Here is a 19,145-nt window from a genome sequence, read left to right as displayed (position 1 = left end):
TAAAAATATGTGGGGAAAGTAATTTCATATTTCATGTTTTGCAAGCAGCATTTGTTAATCACAATACAACAAGTATACACACATGGTTTTTTGAGAAAAATCAGCGTTCCAAGTTTTCACTGATTTGTAGCAGCACTCAGAATACACTCCATTTTCTCAAGCAAGGATATGAAACAAACAGGTTGGGACATTCTGGTGTGTGTCAGTTGCCATCTGAAATTCTGAGTAGACCAATAGGGTGATTTTGGAGGAAGTTAAGAAAGGCAGTTTATGAAGTTTTTCTTTTATGTTCAGTTCCACACTCAATAGTCTTATGACTGGGAATGAAACAATGGTTATGACCTGTGACAGAGGAATCGATGCTTTCTTTCCACCAAACACCAGAAAATAGTTCCTCTTTCAGAACTAAAAATTCGTGGCTGTGCTGGAAAAGAGATTTGTGTTTTAAAAGACTCAGTAATGACATGTGAGACACTAGAAAGCAGGAGACATGTTTAGACACCAGACTAAGGAACATACATCTGCCTGTATTCAAGGTTGGAGATAGCTGTCCACAAACCAAGGGAGAAAAGAAATCTGGTAGGGGTTTGTTAGTTGATAGCCAAGGTAAACAGGACTACTAGGCAATGTTCTTCACACTTGGAGTCTGTCACAATTAGAGGGAAGAGAAATAGAAGTCACAGACAACTGGAAGTACACATTCTTCATGGAAACAGCAGAGTATCTCCCTTAAAATGTAGCTGTTCCAAATGAATCAAGACATCTACATGCAGCTGACTGCCGCTGAAACCTCAGAACAATCAAACTTCTTCATGAAAAGATCCCCAGCTGTCCACTGAAGAGTACACTTGACTTTAAATGTTTACATTGTGGACATGCCCATCTGAAATAGCCACAATAGTCAAGAAAGAGGACTAGATTCCTTATTGGTTTTCATGTCCCCTGATTTAGAATTTATTCAAAGATTAAAGGCACTTCAATCTCTACTGGCAGTATTTTCTCATCTTCTTTGGCTGTAATGGGAGTTCAGGTTCAAAGTTCAGATCTGCACAGCTACACTGTAGGCATCTATGTTTAATGGGGTGAACCTCATTCAGAGGCAGTGAAGAAGTTATTTAAATGACTTTACAGTCCAGTTCATTACTAGATAGGAATGACAGAATCCTGAATGATAGTGCAATAAGAAAGGGATACTAATTTTTTTTAATTTATTCTCTTTCTAGAAAAATACAAATGAGATATATGCTATGATGGTGATGAAACACTTTGCACACGATCTAGTGAAGTCAGATGTTTTAAATCAGTGGTTCTAGCTAACTACAATCCAGGGGGTTTGAAAAAGATCTTTGTAGTATGGATTCCTTTCATCTAACTTTGGCCACTTTTAGGTATGGAGTTTGAAGTAGTCTAAAGTAAGACATCTTCTGTAGTCACTGGGAATAGAGAGACACCTGCAGACTTGTGCTGGTGAAAATAGGTGCCCAAAATATCTGGAAGGAATAGACTCATAAAAGTGCCTGGTTTTCTCCACTGAGTATAGAAAGGGCCTAGATTACTAGCTCAGACTGAACAGCTAGCTTTTAGGCAGCTGAATTTAAATTAGTGTTCTCCTGAGCGTTGATTTTCGACAAGCCTTCCATTACAGGGGAAGCTGCAGGGATGGAAGAAAGATAATGTGCCAATATTAAAAAAACCCCCAAACTACTTATCAAGATTATAGTCCTGTAAGCTGGACACTGTTTTCATGTCAAATAATTATTGGTGCATACATTAAAATTCAAGAAGGGATCATTTTAACGATCTAGTTTGACTAGCCTTGCTCATACAAACCAAAAACATTGCTTCAATTTCTTTCTGTTTGGAATACAGTATATCTTTTAGGAAAACATTGACTCTTTACTTAAAGAATTCCAGCAATGGAAAATCCACTAGAACCATCATACCTTCCAGTTCCAGTAGTTAAATACCATCCCCATAAAAATTTTTGCACCTTTTTCATAGCCTAAGGTTCGTTTAGTTTTATCTTATTCATTAATTATGTATCAATTATGTCTCTTATTTATCAATTACATTTATGATACTGATGCCTGATTAACTGAAAAGCCCTTCTTATACATAACTTCTGTTCTCATATACATTCTTCTTGAGTAGCATCAAATTACTTGTCACAATGTCACCTTTTTTAATTAGCTAAGCAAGTGTAATCTCTGATGGAATTTCTGTCTGATCCTTCAAGTATATTTGTGTGTCAGTTATTAAATACTTTATTTTTGAACTGTTGAATTTCAGCACACTTCAGAACATAACTCAGTAATATCTGTGTGAATACTTAAAACAGGTAAAATAACCTCCCTGTTTCTAAGTAAGCTCTGTTTGAACATCAGAGAGATTAATTTTTTCTTTGGCCACAGTATTGCCCTCAGAGTTTACATTCTGCCAATTTTCTACATTAGTTTTCATATCTTTTTTTGGAAACTGTTTCCCAGATTAGGCCTTTGCATTCTACAGGAGTAGAAATTAGGTAATGTTAATGTAAATCACCTGTTAATTTAGACCTTATGATAATTTTTTTTCCATGAGCTTATATCATCTTTGAACTGTTGTCAATACACTTTAAAAGTGTCAGATGAGTTAGCTCTCATTTTGTAAGAATAATTCACGATTTAAAAGCAGCCATAAAATGTATTCAAGCATTTTACTGTGTAAGAGAGGAAAGTTTTAAGAGATCAACACATTTGACTCTTCTTGAGTGTGAGTTGCAAAATATGGAAGGCAATTACTTGTAACTTCTACTGAAAACATTCTAAACCACAGGTTTTAGCACAAACCATATATATCTGAAGATGTGAAAATAAAATGTAAAAGCGCCAGCACCTACTTCTTTAGGAGTATTTGGCTATGGGGTCAGTTGTTTCTTGTGTGGAGCCAACAGTGAGAATACTGAATATAGAATATAGACATTTACATTACTTAAGCAAGATTTAAGATAAGATCTTTGTAACCCAGTCAAAAATATTTAATGTAATATCTATACAATAATATTACCAGGGTACAGTGCTATGAACTTTCATATTTACATATTTATATTTTTATTTTAAGTTTAGAAGAACTCTCTTTTTGACTGTCATGCTTGGCTCTGTTCAGTCTCTACAGTGCAGGCTGGAGATCCAGCATGTTTGGTACATGCTCCAAGCTGGTGCCTGTTGCTTTCAAATGAATTAGTTGCTACAGTACTTGGACGTCAAGAAAGAGGGCACTAGATGGCAAAGTTTCTGCATGTCTATTGTCTGTGGAAAGGATGCCCAGTCCTTTCACCCACAAATGTATTATCACATCATATTTAAACATTTCAGATATAAAAGGTTCCATAAACTAAGTCCAACACTGGCATATTTTGGTTTGTTTCAGAAGGACTGGTGAAATTGACAATGCTACACCACTACAACTTCTATTGTGTTAGCTAACCAGCCAGTCTTTACCTTCATAATAAGGAAAATGTCACCACTCATGAAGCTGGGGTCTTGCACGTAAAACATTTTGCTTTCCACCATTGCCAAAGGCAATGAAGTTTGGCTTCAGCATAGACTAAGCCTCAGACATTATTTTTCAGATTCCACATTACTAAGGTTTATGATACGTAGCAAGTGTTCTGTTAAAACCTGGCTGATCCTGGGTAGGAAAAACCAGCAGCCTAAGGGAGATCAGCTTATCTTTGCCCAAACTGTGCTTCAGGAGACCTCTAATTTAGTAACATTTGGATAACAAACCTAGGAGCTGGCATAAAGCTCCTCTTGGCACATTTCAAACATCTTTTAGTCTTTTAAAAAGAAGCTTGATCCACAAAGCTGTAGGTTTGTTGGAGCTGTTTAACAGTAGCTGTGCCCTGCAGCTCTTGTAGTGATAAATGAGCTGCTTCAAATAAGTGCAGTTGCAGCCAACTGTGCAGAAGGAATCATTAAAAAAAATAAATAAATAGACATTTTTGAAGCCTAGAAATGCACAAACAAAGTATGTTAAACCAAAATATATGCTGCTTCTTTTAATGGAAAAGATTGCTACTGGCTAAGTCTGCCAGCTTCAATAGGTGTGCCAAAAGCCAAGGAATCTGGCAGAGTCCATAGATAGCAGTTCCATCTTTCATCTATATTTCTTTTCTGTATTTATCTTGCTTTAGAAAATGCAGAGAATGTCTTTTCCTTCCGACTTGGCACTATTTCCAAACCACAGAAATACACAGAGCAGCTTCTTGCAATTGTTTAGCTCCCCGCACCAGTCTTATCCTTGTGACTATGTGAAATGTTTCCTTCTAATTTGGCAATAATAAGAAATAATAATATTAAAATATTTGTGTATTTATGGAATAATAACTTAGCTAAACTGTCAGATATTAAAATTTGTTTTCTTAAGTGAGAGATACTGAGCTTAATGCACAAGGGCAGAATGCCAGGTAATTATTTTTGGCCTTCAGCTGATCAGAAATAGTTTCCTTGTATGTAAGGAGCTATTGAAAGAAGCTAAATATAAGAAATACTAAGAAAAAAAAATATATGCATATGTATACATGAGTGTAAATAGAAGCTGAATTAATTAATTAAGGACTCAGGAGTCCTTCATGTACTGAATTATGCATTCATTGTTGTCATCCATGCAAACTTCTCTTCTTCCTTTAGCATCAATCACACAGTTCAGGCTAGCCCTAGTCATCTCCAAGGATGACAATTGGCTATATTTACCAGCTGCTAATTAGTGCAGGATTTCTTGCCATAGTTTATGATAATTTTTAATCTCTAGAAATTTTAAGAACATCAGCCAATAATGCTATTTAATTACCAAATGAGTCTGATACACTGCAAAGTGTATCTTATCTTTGCGTCTGGGGAAACTGACAAGCTCAATAGAAAGTGACTTTAGGTCATATCTAATCAAGTCATTGAATTTGTGTTAAAGATAAAAAAATTTTAAAAAATTAAAAAATGTCATGACATAAACTTGAGAAAGCAAGCATTCATAAAGTTGCTTCCATGCTGCCATACAGGTATGACAGTTCCAAATACTGGACTCAGGCTAAGATACATAATTCAGGGCTCTGTGGCAATACAGAAAGGTTAAAAATCTACCCAAGGTATTTAGGAAAACCAAAATCAGAATTACCCTCTGGAGGTCCTGTCTTTCACCAGTTCTTGTCTACACTCTACCCTGACCACAGGTATGTGGGATCAATCCAGGTTTATTTGCTTGTTTTATCTCTGTACCTTGTATCTGTGCAATCTACACAAATCCAACAGTCATTAGACTGGATTAGCTCCTTCAGAGGTTCCAAAGAGAGATAATTACTGGACTCCAGAGGCTTTGTAGGCTAATGGAGTCAGTATGGATCTAAAGGAGGTCTGTCATATTTTTGTAACGGATTTCCTCGGCACTCACTGTAAGGAGAATATTTTATTGCACTCTTGTTTCTCAAAGCGTTTTGTCCTTTCATCAGTTGTGTCATCTATCCACATGCAGGAATCCTGTTGCTATTTGGAAGCGTTGAACTGACCATGCTTGGATTTTAAGAGAGCATTCAACAGCACTCTTCAAGAAAAACTCCTTCAGTTAAACTGCTGTGCCACGAGAAGGCACAAGAATGGGTTAACACTGAGCAATCAATGTGTAGGAATTAGGATCAAGATTTGCAGCCAAGGGATTATGCCATTCAGTGTTTCATAAATGATAATGGGCAGGGTGGCAAATGGTGGGGTTCCAAACTTTGCTGGCAAAAAGTTCTTCATGGTAGCAGTTTTCTGATCGATTTAACTTTCTGCTGTCTGCAGATATGAATGAATATGTGGACTGTACCCTTGGCTATGAACAGCCTCAGTATTTCATGTTTGCATGAATAAACATGAGCTGTGTTCATACCATCTATACGTTTATTTATGCTGTGCTCTAATTTTCTAGTACATTTACTAGTCTAAAACCAGACTCTAAGTTGAACAATACCACTTATCTTCCAGTTTATGTAAATGCATGCACTGTTGTCACCCACACACATAAAGCCATGAAATGATAGCTTAGTCTTCTTGAACGCCACAATAAAACAGCTTCAAACTACCCTGGCTTGTTATTTGAAATAAATGCTATTGTACAGATCTGCAGTGAGAACATCCTGCTTTTATCCCCAGACTTTGATATGTAAGATTTATGAGGAAAAACATCCCACTGGTTTTGATTATAATGATATATATAGGCAGAGAGACAGGCACTTAGACCATTTGACCTAACGGCTATATTAACTTTAGAGATCAAAATCAGTAGTTGGAATTGAATACAGAAGAAAGTTTGAGGTCAGCTCATTCATATCAGTAACTCTAACATTCTTTGAAATACTAGTACAGTCAGACTGTGTACTCTCTTCTCAGGATAAGGTGCAATTTGAGGTAAATGTCGGAAAATTTGTCACTAGTCTGGCAACCCTGGTGTTTCTTTGCTGCAGGTCAATGTTGCTTCAAAGACAGACCAGTTATAATACATTTCAGGAATATCAGACCAACCAGAGAGAAAAAATGTGCCATGTTTTCAGGATATTGCTGAGAAGTCAGGCATAACCCTTTAGTACATGTGGTCTAATGGACAATTTGAACCTCCTTTTTTGCCTCTGACTTGCTGTTGATATTTTATTGCAACTGCTTCTTCTTAACGTTCATATAATCTTCCTGTGCCTGCTAGAGACAGACAGAATGATGGTATTCATACTGGTGGTAACATTAACATATTTGGAAATCCAAACCTAAGTTAGCAGTTCTTTCTCAATTTCCTATACTACCTCCTTAGTAATATTTGGGAAGGAAAGCAAAGGTCAAAGTCATGTAAAGTCCTGTAAAGTGAAAAAGAAAGTAAAGTGTGAACAAGCAGGTAAGTATGGAAAAGAAGCAGGAAATACAAAGAAGGACTGATCAGGCTGGCAGCAATATAAGGGCAGGATAGTGCCTAATGTTACTGAGGGAAACTAAATTATGGAAGGAAAGGAATATCCATGACACAAGTTTACTGTTTTGAATGTCCATTACATGTAGTAAGTAAGCAGGCTTCTGTTTTAGTAAAATTAGTTTCCAATGAACTGAAAAAAAGCTTTTAAAGAAATGTCACTCTGTTGAGATTACCAAAAAGTTCTTTATTCTCTCTGTCCCACCAAAAGCCAAATACGTTAATCTTCTCTTGAAAACTACAATGAAATAAAAATAAAAAGGAGAAAGTGGTTCAAATAAAAATATGCTGTAAGACCCTGGGCTTGATCACTTCTGGATTATGAGATCTGCCTATTGCTTTTTGTGGGATGAATTTCATATCCCATAAGACTCTTTGGACACTGGAATGTTCATAATGATTGAATTCTTTCTTAATATTGCACCAAGCATCTTACAGCTGAATGTAGATTCAAACTATTTGCCTTTAAGGACTCCAATTGGTTGCACGTCATCATACCTTTCAAACAAAGATTAGAAATAATTTTGATTGCTAGTTTTATTCAGCTAAATTATTTTTGCGTGGTGTGTTTATATTTAGTGAGATTTGCATCTCAAATGGTTGGAAATATCTCTCTGAAGTCCTGTAAGTAACAACTTGAGGTGGGAAAACCTTCAAACTTAGTGTATTTTAAAGCTGCCTGTAAGTTCACAGTTTTTCACCCCTTTTGCTGTTCACCATTTAGGTTTTTATTTTCACTTTATCCTTGTCACTGCTATTAGAATTCTTCTGCCCAGTTTTAGATCTTTGCAGAGAAGGGAGGCATCCTTCTCTAAATAATTATATGATTATACATGAAAGACAATACAGATGAGGTGGAGAGAGAGCTGTAGGATTTGTTCATATTTTGTAGACACATAACCATTTGCAAGTGTATGTGTGTACTTAAAGTGTATAGCATATTGTAATTCCCTTAGGCATTCGGGTTGTATTTCTCCAAGGTAATGCAATGCAACTTTTAACATTATTGGAGAGTATGAGAACTGCATTATTGTTGTGTATTTTATTAGTGTGTGCTCAAGAGGATTTCTTTTCAAGAGTGCTGTCCCCATTGTAGTAGGCACAATTCAGATGTGTTGGAGAAATACAGTCCTTGTCACAAATACCTTTCAGTTTAGCTGTAATCCAGGAGGTGACTAAAAATTAATAGACAACAAGGCACAAATAGCTAGGAAGAATTAAAAAAATATTAATCTCTACTCAGAAGGATTTTGAACTTCAGTTTTATCATGTCTTAAAACCAGTTGAAGTTCACTGAAGCTGTGCATTCTAAAGAAATATCAAATATCTCATGGCAAGGTACCAGTATTCATATGTTCTTGTTGTTGGGGGTCCTTGTTGGGGTTTCAGCTTACCAACAGCTCTTTTATCACAGGCAGTCACATCAGAAAAAACAGCAACTTGCTGAGGACCTAAGTCCTGGGGTAGGTGAGATGGTTTAATGTCTGGCTGCCGTGGAGATGCATTTCATGGGAGAGAGAAAAGACAGAAATAAGAGGAAAGGAAAAGAAGCCAGGTGCAGTCTTCCTAGTATTTCTCCCACTCCAGCTTCAGTTCCCACCTCTCTACATTCAGGGTGGACTAGGCTACACCAGGGGTTGCTCTGGCTTTAGACCCAGAGAGAAGAGACCTCATACAAGAGGGAAGCAGCACAGTCAGCATCTGCCCTGCCCCTCTTTTGCCTTTTCTGGGATTTCTTGATCCTGGATTTTGCATATCTGCTAGCTCTGAGCATTCCCTGACACAGAACTTTGTCTGAAATCTTTTCTCTTTGTACCACCTGAGAAACAAAATTAATAGAATTTACACAAGCATCTTCTTAGGAGGTTGTGCATGGTACATGCTGTCTTACCCTATCACACAGCCAAGAGAAGAAATCGAGAAATTGGCCTGAATTTTAGTTTAGAAACAGTGACTTAGCTTAACCTTCATTATGCTTTGATTGTGGAGTATGTTTTATTATTTATAATTGAATTTTATGAGAAGTATTTTCATAGGAATATGTGTAACATAACACTCAAACTAGGTCCTTTAATATTTTCCAGTGTGCAATATGGTGTTGAAAGTTAGAAAATGCTGGCTGGATCTAGGCTGATACTTTCTTGGATAAGCTTCTACCATATGCTTTTATTTAAAGTAGGTTTTTTTTTTTTCTTTCAGGTTAGATTTATAAAAAGCATGTGAAAAATGTCTTTTCTGGAAAAGAAGTGTTACACAATTAGAAAATCACAGTGTTAGAAATTTAGCATCCTTTAGGAAATGTCACATGTTAAAGAAGTCAGATACTAAATCTAAATTTAAGAAAAGTTGGCAAACCTTACCACCAACTGAAAATTTGATGTCAATCTACCAGACGTTGTGCTGAAGTAAATATCTTTAGTTCCAGGAATTTTAAGCTCTATATGAACTCTGACTAGCTTCCCAGTATAGATATGAATCTTGTTGAAGGAGTTTGTCCATATTTCCTTCTGATTATATAAAAAAAAAAAAAAAAATCAAAACCCATTTGTTTTCCAGGGCAGAAAACCTAAATAAGCAGGGGGGAAAGAAATACCTTTTTTTAAAATAGTTTTTTCTTTATTCATTATTTGCTTTCATGTTCACATGACTCCAGAGTATTAAACAGGCTGATCTGTTATCTATTTTATATCAGCAAGGAAACTTCTTTCCAGGTTCTACACTTTCACTGTTTTGAAAAACTTATAGACACATCATATAACGTACCCCTTATTTAAAGATTAACACATGCAAAACTGTATTCTTTCTGAAAACATCACTTTCTATGTTTCCTGCTTCCTGGAAGCTGCAATGACTTTGACGAAAGGTAAGTGAGTACATATAATTTGCTGTAACCAAGACATGGAACATCACTCCCAGCTAAGATTCTGTCACATTCAGGCTTTGATGGTACAAAACATGTCTACATTTTTTCTGGTTTCAAGTCCCCTTCTTTTGTAGAAATGACAAATTCTGGGACATCTTCATAGCAAAGAGAATTACTAGGCAATGGTTTACTGTCTTACTCATCCAGGGATCCATGCCCATTTTGAAATGACACTCCTACAAGTGCTTGTGTTGATGGCTGTGCTATGTTGTTTGAAATAACACTTTTTCATTGGTTATTTTGTAATAGTAAAGACACCTCGTGGAAGAAAGCTGTGCTTTCAGACAGAGGAAGGTGGCATCATTCCTGATGCATAACTCCTTATGTTCACTGCTGCCTTGAGGAACAAAGGACTTTCTGGTTTTGCTTTGCCTTTGGTATGCCAGAGAGCATAAGACCCCACAGTAAGAGTTTTCAAAGCATCACAGAATCACAATTCTTCCTCTTAGTCAGGGGCACCATAGACTAGCCAGCCTTGCTCCCTCCCAGGAGGGAGCCCTTTTGTAATACATTTCTGGGTAGAAGATGATGATGATTGGCAAAAGCCAACTGAGATTTACCAAAGGTAAAGTTCGTTGTCCTCTATGTGTCTAAGTTTTCAGATGAGAGGAGAGTCGTGGATGTCATTTGTTTTGGTTGTAGCATGGTTTTCAACAGTTTCCCATAGCATACTTCTGTCCCAGTTATAATGTATTGTAGTCCAGATATATGAACAACCAAATGGATTGAAACTGGTTTGATTTTCTGGCTCAGAGGGTAGTAGCTAACAGGTTGTGCTCTACCTGCAAGCTGGTGACGAGTGCTGAAGTGCTTGCTCTCTCTTGGGACCTGCCCCTTTAACATGTTTGTCAGTGACTTGGGGAAGGCAATGGACTGCTTACTTGTACAGCTTGCAAGGACACTGATTTGGGCAGTGGAGGTGGTTTTGATACAGTCAAGGTAAGGGCTGCCATTTGGAGGTGCCTGGGCTGGGCTGAAGTGGATCAACAAGAACGTTATGAAATTCAGCAAATACACATGCAGAGTCCTGCACATGAAAAGGATCTGCCCTTGCCTCTGCAGTGATGCTGACTAGGGACTGACTGGCTGAGAAGCAGTTTTACTGAAAAGAGTGTGGAGATTCAGGTAGACAGTGAACAGGACATTAGCCAGCAGCGTGTCCTGACAGCAAAGGCGCAATACTGGGCTGTGTAAGCAAGAGAGCAGCCAGTAGATTGAGGGAGTGATTGTTCCCATTAGTACTCATTAGACCACAGCTAGAATACTGCACCCAGCTTTGACCTCCATTATGGCAAAGACATGGGTAAACCATAATGGCTTCAGCAGAGGACCACCAGGATGGTCTAGAGCTAGAGCACTTGCCCTTTGAGGAGAAACTGGAGAAACTGGGCTTCTTCAGCCTGGAGAAAAGAGATCTTCAAGCAGACTCTATAGCAGCCTTTCAGTGCTTACAAGCAGGGAAGTCATCAAAAAGATGGAGCTAGGCTTTTCGCAGTGGTGCATAGCAAGAGAATGAGAGACAAAAGGCATAAACTGAAAACAAGAATAACTGAATGCAGGGAGAACCTTTTTATCTGTGAGGACAGTCAAACACTGCACTAGATTGGCCCAAGAGATGCTGCCATCTCTGTCCTTGGAGATGTTCAGTATAAAGCTGGATAAAACTCCGAGCAACCAGGTCTAACCTTGTAGCTGACTCTACTTTGAGCACAACATTGGACTAAAGACCTCCTGACATCCTTTCCATTCTGAATTACTCCATGATTGTGTAATCCCAATATAGTATCACAATTCTGTGCTATTTTAAGCTGGGATTGTAATAGCAAAATCGTAATTACTGTTAATATTTAAATGATTTGGCTGTGCACTGCTCTTGCTTTTGAAACCCAGAAATGCTACATATGCTCTGTACATTCCCCAAACAGCTTGTATTTGTGCTTATTTGCTGCTATGACGTGCTAACTGTGCAAAAAATTTTGGACTTTTGCCTTAGAACATAGATACCCGCCAACAGAAAATGAAGGCTGCATAGTGCTGCTGTCTTTGGAAAATGTCTCTTCTGTGCCAGAAAGAAGCATTTATACCACATGCTTTTTTACTGTTTCTCACATCTGTTAACATTTACATGTGTCAGAGAACAATACCTGAACAATGAAGTTCAAGGGCATTGCATCAAGGAAAAGAACATGTTATATTGCAGTGATGCATTGGAATAAAAGAGACTTCTTGGACTTGTCAAATATATCTAATATCACAGAATCACAGAACGGTTTTGGTTGGAAGAGACCTGAAAGACCATCTAGTTCCAACCCTTGCCACGGGCTGGGACACCTTCTACAAGACCAGGCTGCTCAAGGTCCTGCCCAACCTTGCCTAGGACACCTCCATGGAGAGGGCATCCACAGTCCCCCCTGGGCAACCTGTTCCAGTGTCTCACCTGAAGAAACGTCCTTAAGAAAGCTTCAGCCGTTTTTTGCGTGGTCTTTAGTCCTCTAAACTATTCCCTCAATGGCTGACCACCAGTCTTGGAGACTTAAGACTTGTAAAACCAGGCCCTTGTCATCCATGTCTGTGTGTATATTATCTATGAACCAGTTTTTGTATCTGATTTGGATATCCCAAAGCGCTAGTAAAATGACCTGAACCTATGAAAGTGTTCAGAGAGTGGCAGTCAGGAGGAGAAAAGAACTATAACTTTCTTGGTATATACAAAAAGGACACAATTTTATTTTGGTTAAGGCAGGATTTACATCAAAATCTTCAATTCCAATCATGGAATTGCCTACTTATATTGAAATATTTTGCATTTTCAATGATCTCTTCAATTGTCTTTTTGTTAGCACAAGAGTAGGTTAACTGACAAATGTTTCTATATATCCATAGTCCTCAGAGGCAGCTGTGTCTCCAAGAACAGTCCTTTGAAGCCATACTGAGAAAATCCTGAGACACAGTGTAGGACAGTATTTTGTATGATGTGGCAGTTCTTACAGATGTTACCACTGGCAAGTGATTTAGAAGAACAACAAATCAATGAACAACTGATCCTTGATCCCCTGAACTCAGAAGGAAAAATCCCAGTATTTGATACCTTTTTAAAAAGTGCTGCTTGCATTGGTTGCACTAGTACCATCAGTTCTTTAGGCATCTGTCTGGGTGCTTTGGGACAGTGTTGTATATATGCTGTTCTTTGACACCCAGCCCTGCTTTTCCAAAATGCACCTGCAACAAACAGCACAGACCCTCTCCTGCAGCCGTTGTCATTGCTTAATATTGAGGTCTCCTTGGAAAGTGACCAAAATAATACCTGTTTTCCTAAGTCCTCTGAGCCTAGCCTAGAAAGAAGAAGTGCCTAAAAGAAGAAATAAATAACCTTGAATTGAGTCCTACTTAATGTGTAGTCATCATAAAGAAAAATGTCTATTTTTTGCTTTTTGGTATGTTTCTGCTAGACAGTATATCTCTAAAACATTATTCTTGTGATGAACCTCTGCTCTTACACATTGATTGCAAGTCTTACGTGGAAATTATTCTGAAAGTTTGAGTTCCACAGTCTGTGCTGAGAAAGCCTTGCCTCAAATCAGAGAAGATGCAGTCAATAATCACATAAGGCATATAGTTTCCTTGCCCTCAAATTTGAAACTTATGGTTTTCACAAAACCACTGCATGAACAGTATGTACATGAATATTTTTGGTTTGGAGTCAGGGATATGAAGGATTTCTACTCATTTTCCTCAAAGTTACACAAGAAAGTTGTGATGTACCCAAAGAAACACTTTCATCATTTAAGTTGATGGGAAATCAGCTGGTGGAAAACAGCAAGAAAGAAAGATCCTTATCCAGCAATATTTTTTTTAGGAACAAAAAAAAAAAGAAGTTGTTAATCATCTGATAAGACTTGCATTCTGGCCTTTGTGCTTTGTTGAGTGGCTTTATCATTACACAGAGACATGCTCCTTGATCTGGCTTCCAGCTGAAATCGGTGGTGAAACTTCCACTAACTTCTCTGGTTGCTGACCCTGGTCCAGCTTTTGCATGCAAATAAAGTGTGGGAACATGAAGTTTTCTCATATCATTTATGCTCATGTCATTTTAACTCTGGAGTGTTCATACTTCAAGAATTCTTATTTAGCTACTTGTACACAGACATCTGATTACCATAATGGAAATTACAGGGAAAAGAATTGCTAGGAAAAAAAAGCATCATTGCTGCTTGATTTATACAATACTCTTTTGGGACATCATTCAGACCTATCCCAGGCAATCTTACAAGTTACATGTAGGGGTCAAAGGGTGAAAGGTGACTGGCAAGAGGCTTGTTTTGTACATTTGGCTAACACAAATACTTCCTCAAGTATAAAATGCTTTGATCTTTCTAAGCAAATGCCATGTGTGTGCAGCTGTGGCCCATGCCTCACCATTGCTGGAAGGTTAGAAAAAGGTAGCATACGAATTTGATGTCTGCCTTCAATTTATGCTTTTATATTTAGCAGTTCATAATTTTCTGTAATATTTTAGCTGGATGAAAAACTTGCACCGGAGTTGAGTGATAACAGATTTCTCTGTGGTTTGACTTGACATTGCTTGGGTGAACACAGAATCCTGAGTATTGCAGACTTGAAATACAGGTTTTAATTAGAGCTGTCTGAGCTTCGAAATACCTGAACGCACATCAAGTCTGGCAGATTGTCAGAAATCTGAGGGTTGCACAGAGCTGATTTCAGCCAAGCAAAGGTCTTCTGTATTCCAGCATATATAGCATTTGCAATTGCGTCACTGACTTGCACCATGCTGAAGAAGTGAGAGCCAACCCCATTATTAACGGGTTTCTGATATGTAAAAATGTTTTATCACAAAGGCCTGTCTTATGTCATGCTAGTGTTGAACTCTACCTTACTCCATGGGAATTTCCACTGAAAAAAACCTGAATGACTTCCAGAGTAAAGGATCTACTCCATACGACTGAAAAGCTGAATTAGCTCCAAAAGTTTGGGGCCTTTCTTGAGCTTTTGTTTTTCACTTTCAAGTGCAAATGTTTAAGACTGATATGCCCAGATCTATATCCCACAAGCAGTTTAACCTGAGTGGTTTGCTGTGACAATAAAGAAACCCACAACCATCAATGGGCCATATGGATCTAATTTCATGAACAAGGGAAAAAAAAAACCAACAAAAGGCATGGTGTTGTTTATGAAAAAGGTTGAGCCTGTACAAATATACTGGTATACTTTGTAGGGGGAACCATGATTTCAAATAGGTGCTGTGCAATTTCTACTTACAGGAAAAAATCCAGCTCACAACCAATACACAGGCATGATACAATAACCAGAAAATTAGACATGAAAATGTAGATTCACAGGTACAGAGAGAATAAAATATAAAGCACTGTGCTCTCTGTATCTGTTTATATATATGTATGTAATCAAAGGTGTACATGCTATTCATAGATAGTAGTGTTAAGATTTTTAGTTACTTATTATGCATGTGGCTAAGTTCATGCAATTGTTCTAGATACAATTTGAATATTATTTCAATAACAGCACACTGATTTGTGTTTCCTATGCTGTTTCTCTTTTGTATTTTTCTAGCTCTTGCTGCCCATGATAGGCTCCACAGATGAAACTCTGCAGGAGGCAGCAGCTGGTTGCATAGCAAACATTCGCAGGTTGGCTCTAGCAGCAGACAAAGCAAAGTATGGCTGATGCTTTAGTAGCTTGTACCCACACACCTGTTTTGCAATACAGCTACATTTAAACACAATTGCTCCTTCTAGTATTCATACCTCATAGCAGAGGCTCATTTATGTGAGAACAGTTTAACAACAACAATAAACCTGTGGAACTTTATGCTTGGTTTTGCCTTATTGGTTTGTCACGCCTCGGTTTTCTAAAACACTTAAGTTTGTGTGTCTTTTAGTATTGCAGCTTTCAAAGGACTATTAGTCAAGGTATTTCAAATACATTTTCTACGATTAATACACTTGTAGTTGAAATTCATTGTAGGTAGAAATGGTTTTACTTATCTGTGGCAGTAAATTTTCCCTCACTGTGTGTGTGGTTTTGTAGTTGATTTATGAATGTCTTGAACAATTCCCTTCGTTCTAAACTTGCCCAATCATCCTGTCATTATGTTTTTGCCTGTTTGATCACTTGCAATTCACAGGAGAGGACAAAATGCAGATACATCAATCTCACATCTGGTGTTATGTAAGGATTGCAAACAGCTGTAGCAGTAGACATCACTCCAAATTTCCTGTTTCTACTAACATCAAACAAAATAGTGCTTAATTTTATAAGTAGCTGGTGAAATGTGTCTTAATTAACATGTCTTTAACTCAAATTAAAATTTACCATCTGTGGATAAAAAGTAGGGTATGACATTTATGTTTAGACTTTATCTTCCTTCATTTTTTTAAATTTTAAGCTGAGGATGACATTGTACTGGTCTAGTCACTTTATTTCTCTGCATAAAAGTATGTTCAGAATTAGAGTTGCTTTCAAAAATGGACATCAATGATTATTGATTTACAGATAACAGACCTACTCTTCATACCCTGCTCAAGAAAGATTACTAAGGTATTTCCATGAGAGCAGTAGTGTCTTAATTACAAGCACAGGCTGCTGACAAAACTTAACCCCAAATGATTGAATAACTTGTGTTTGTCAAGTACTGGCTTCTGAATGATTTTTATCACTTTCTACTTCCCTTATAATTTTCTTGGTTTGGAAGCAGCTTGGAAAATAATTATTTTTCCTCTAACTAACATGGCTACTCAAGGTAACTACTTTTACTGTTGACAGAAGCTTCTGAGGAAGACATAATACAAATACAGCTTCGTGTTTCCATTGATTAGCGATAGAACAAGAGGGAATGGCCTCAAGCTGTGACTGGGTAGGTTTAGACTGGATATTAGGAGAAATTTTTTCATGGCAAGAGTGGTCAGGCATTGGAATGTGCTGCCCAGGGTGGTCGTTGAGTCGCCAACCCTGGATGTGTTTAAAGGTCGTTTGGATGTGGTCCTTGGGGATATGGTTTAGGGGTGAACTTTGTAGAGTAGGCTTGTTGGTTGGACTTGGTGATCCTGAAGGTCTTTTCCAACCTGAATGTTTCTGTGATTATGATTATGTGAAAGGTTCATTTTAAATTATATTACATATTTTATTATACAGTCTGGAAAAGGAGGACTGCAGTGCCCTTGGGGTAGGTGTAGAAAGTATTTTAAAGGAAACCAACTATGGGCAGGTGCTGATAGTGTGGAGATCAAAATATTAGCCCAAGTGGTATTTTTTGATCAATACAAACACCAGCATAATCATGGGTTGTCACAAGTTCCATCAGCAACCAGTGGCCAAGGAAATGCTATTTTAGGTATTTTCCAGCTGTCCCCATAGGCCCACTATGTTATTTTGAATAAATATATCTATATTATTATACTGATGTCACAGCTGCAGTAGCATCTTATGTTTTATTGCAATACCCAAAAATATATCTAAAATAAATGCTAATTGCCAAATTCATCTGGAAGAGAAGAGGCTTAGTTTTATTTTTGTCTTCTCTGAGAAAGAAGCTGCAGGTGCTCATAGTTTATCACAGTCTTGCTTATGAATAATACCTAAAATTATGTCTTATTTTTCTAACTGTTGAGGGGGAAAAAAAAAAACTCCGTGACTGTTATCCTTAACAGGACATCTCAAGGCACTCCTGACCATTTAATGTGGATTTCAAATGGAATGAGTTCTAAAGTACTCAATTTTATGATTCAGGTATCAGAGCAAAAAATGTCACATTCCTGACAATGAAATTGTCCCAGCTTGACACTCTCACTCACACTGGTAACCCTTATGCCTCCAAGTACTTAATTTGAAGTCTCTATTTTAAGATTTCAGACAGTTAATCCCAGGCTTAATCTGATTTATTTGTGCCATTTTCTTTTCTTTTACCATACCGGCAACTTTGAAGTTCTGTACAAGGACAAGAAATATTTAAATCAATACAGATAGCCAGACAGGCAGAGAATCAGTATTAAAAATAATACATCCTTTTTGGCCCAAACTGGTGGATTCCTTGTAATTGATATAAAGAAATTTAGCTGCTGGAAAATGAATGAATGGTTGTGATCCCTGGCCTCTCTGAGCAGTGTAGTACAGCGTGTACATTTGAAAAGCTTCCACTTTCTCTGCAGAGCTGTGTTGAGTTTCACAGCCCTGAACCCCTCTCAAAAGGGATCTTCACAAAGCTGGGTCCCTCTTGCTGCTCACACACCCCTCCTGGCAGTGCTCACCAGCCTATTCAAGCCCTGGCACCAACTCAAGCAGCCACAGCCGCCTGGGTCCAGCGTTCCCACTGTGTATAAGCAGGCACCAGCCAGATCCCACTCCATGGTTCCTGTGCCTGGAAGGGAAATGCCTTCACCCCTTTCTCTTGCCACTAGCTGGTACTTGTCCACACAGACCTGTAGCCTCTGTAGGAAATATGGTTATACCAAGCAGCACAGCTTGATACTATATTCAGCACAGAGCAAGCTGTTGTACAAATTCAAAACAGTCTTTAGTTGCAAAAATGAAGCAACATAGAAAAGCAGGTGTCAGGCTCTGTCCTGTTCATTTGCCATCATCTGCTCCCTCATTTTCTCTGTGCAGTTCCTATATTTTCACAAAGTGGGGGGTCAATTTATTTTCATTGATGTGCCACTTTGCACAATTTGAGGAGCCAGCACCCAGCTCTGCACAGAGCACCACTGCAGCCACAAGGCCAAGCCTGCTCTTCACTTCCTGCTCATTTCAGCTCCCTTCTCATTTTCATTAAAACGCCAGAAAATGCAGAGGCCAAGCAAGAAAAGTTGTCATTGTAAAATGTTGTTTTGAGTATGGAAATACTGTAGTTGATGAGAAAAAGAGAGAGGAATCTTTCACCTTTATGCAATTACTTCTGGAACCTTAAAGGCCCTTCACATCTTTCAATCTATGTGTCTGTCAGCAGCAAGATAGCCTTTCCTCTGCTGCTCCATGACTTTATGATTTATTGCTTGGTGACAGATAGCCATTATCAATAATTTAATTGTCCCAGGATGTTCAAACTACACACTTGAATCTGGGATTTGTATTAATTTCCTCTTAATGTTCATGCTAATGACAAGTACATGTGCTCTGACACCCGATATTGTCTCCAAGTTGTTAGGGAAGTTTACTTCATGTCCTGAGTGCAATGGATCTGTAATGCATTAGGGGCTTTGTTATTCTGCTCTGTCACTGAAACTTT

The 19,145-nt window shown here is 38.0% G+C and overlaps 1 protein-coding gene across 2 annotated transcripts in view; it reads left to right on the top strand.

The window, feature by feature from the left end:
- ODAD2 (outer dynein arm docking complex subunit 2) overlaps positions 1–15,589 on the top strand; it is a 63,543-nt gene extending 47,954 nt beyond the window's left edge. For both annotated transcript variants that reach the window (XM_054390182.1, XM_054390181.1), the window contains exon 19: positions 15,476–15,589. In XM_054390182.1, the coding sequence (XP_054246157.1) occupies positions 15,476–15,589 (114 nt within the window). The remainder of the gene's footprint in view (positions 1–15,475) is intronic.
- Positions 15,590–19,145: the final 3,556 nt, after the last annotated feature.

Source organism: Indicator indicator, chromosome 20 (assembly GCF_027791375.1).
Source record: "Indicator indicator isolate 239-I01 chromosome 20, UM_Iind_1.1, whole genome shotgun sequence".
NCBI lineage: Eukaryota > Metazoa > Chordata > Aves > Piciformes > Indicatoridae > Indicator > Indicator indicator.
Note: the sequence above shows the minus strand (reverse complement) of the source record. Positions and strands in the feature narration are given on the sequence as shown.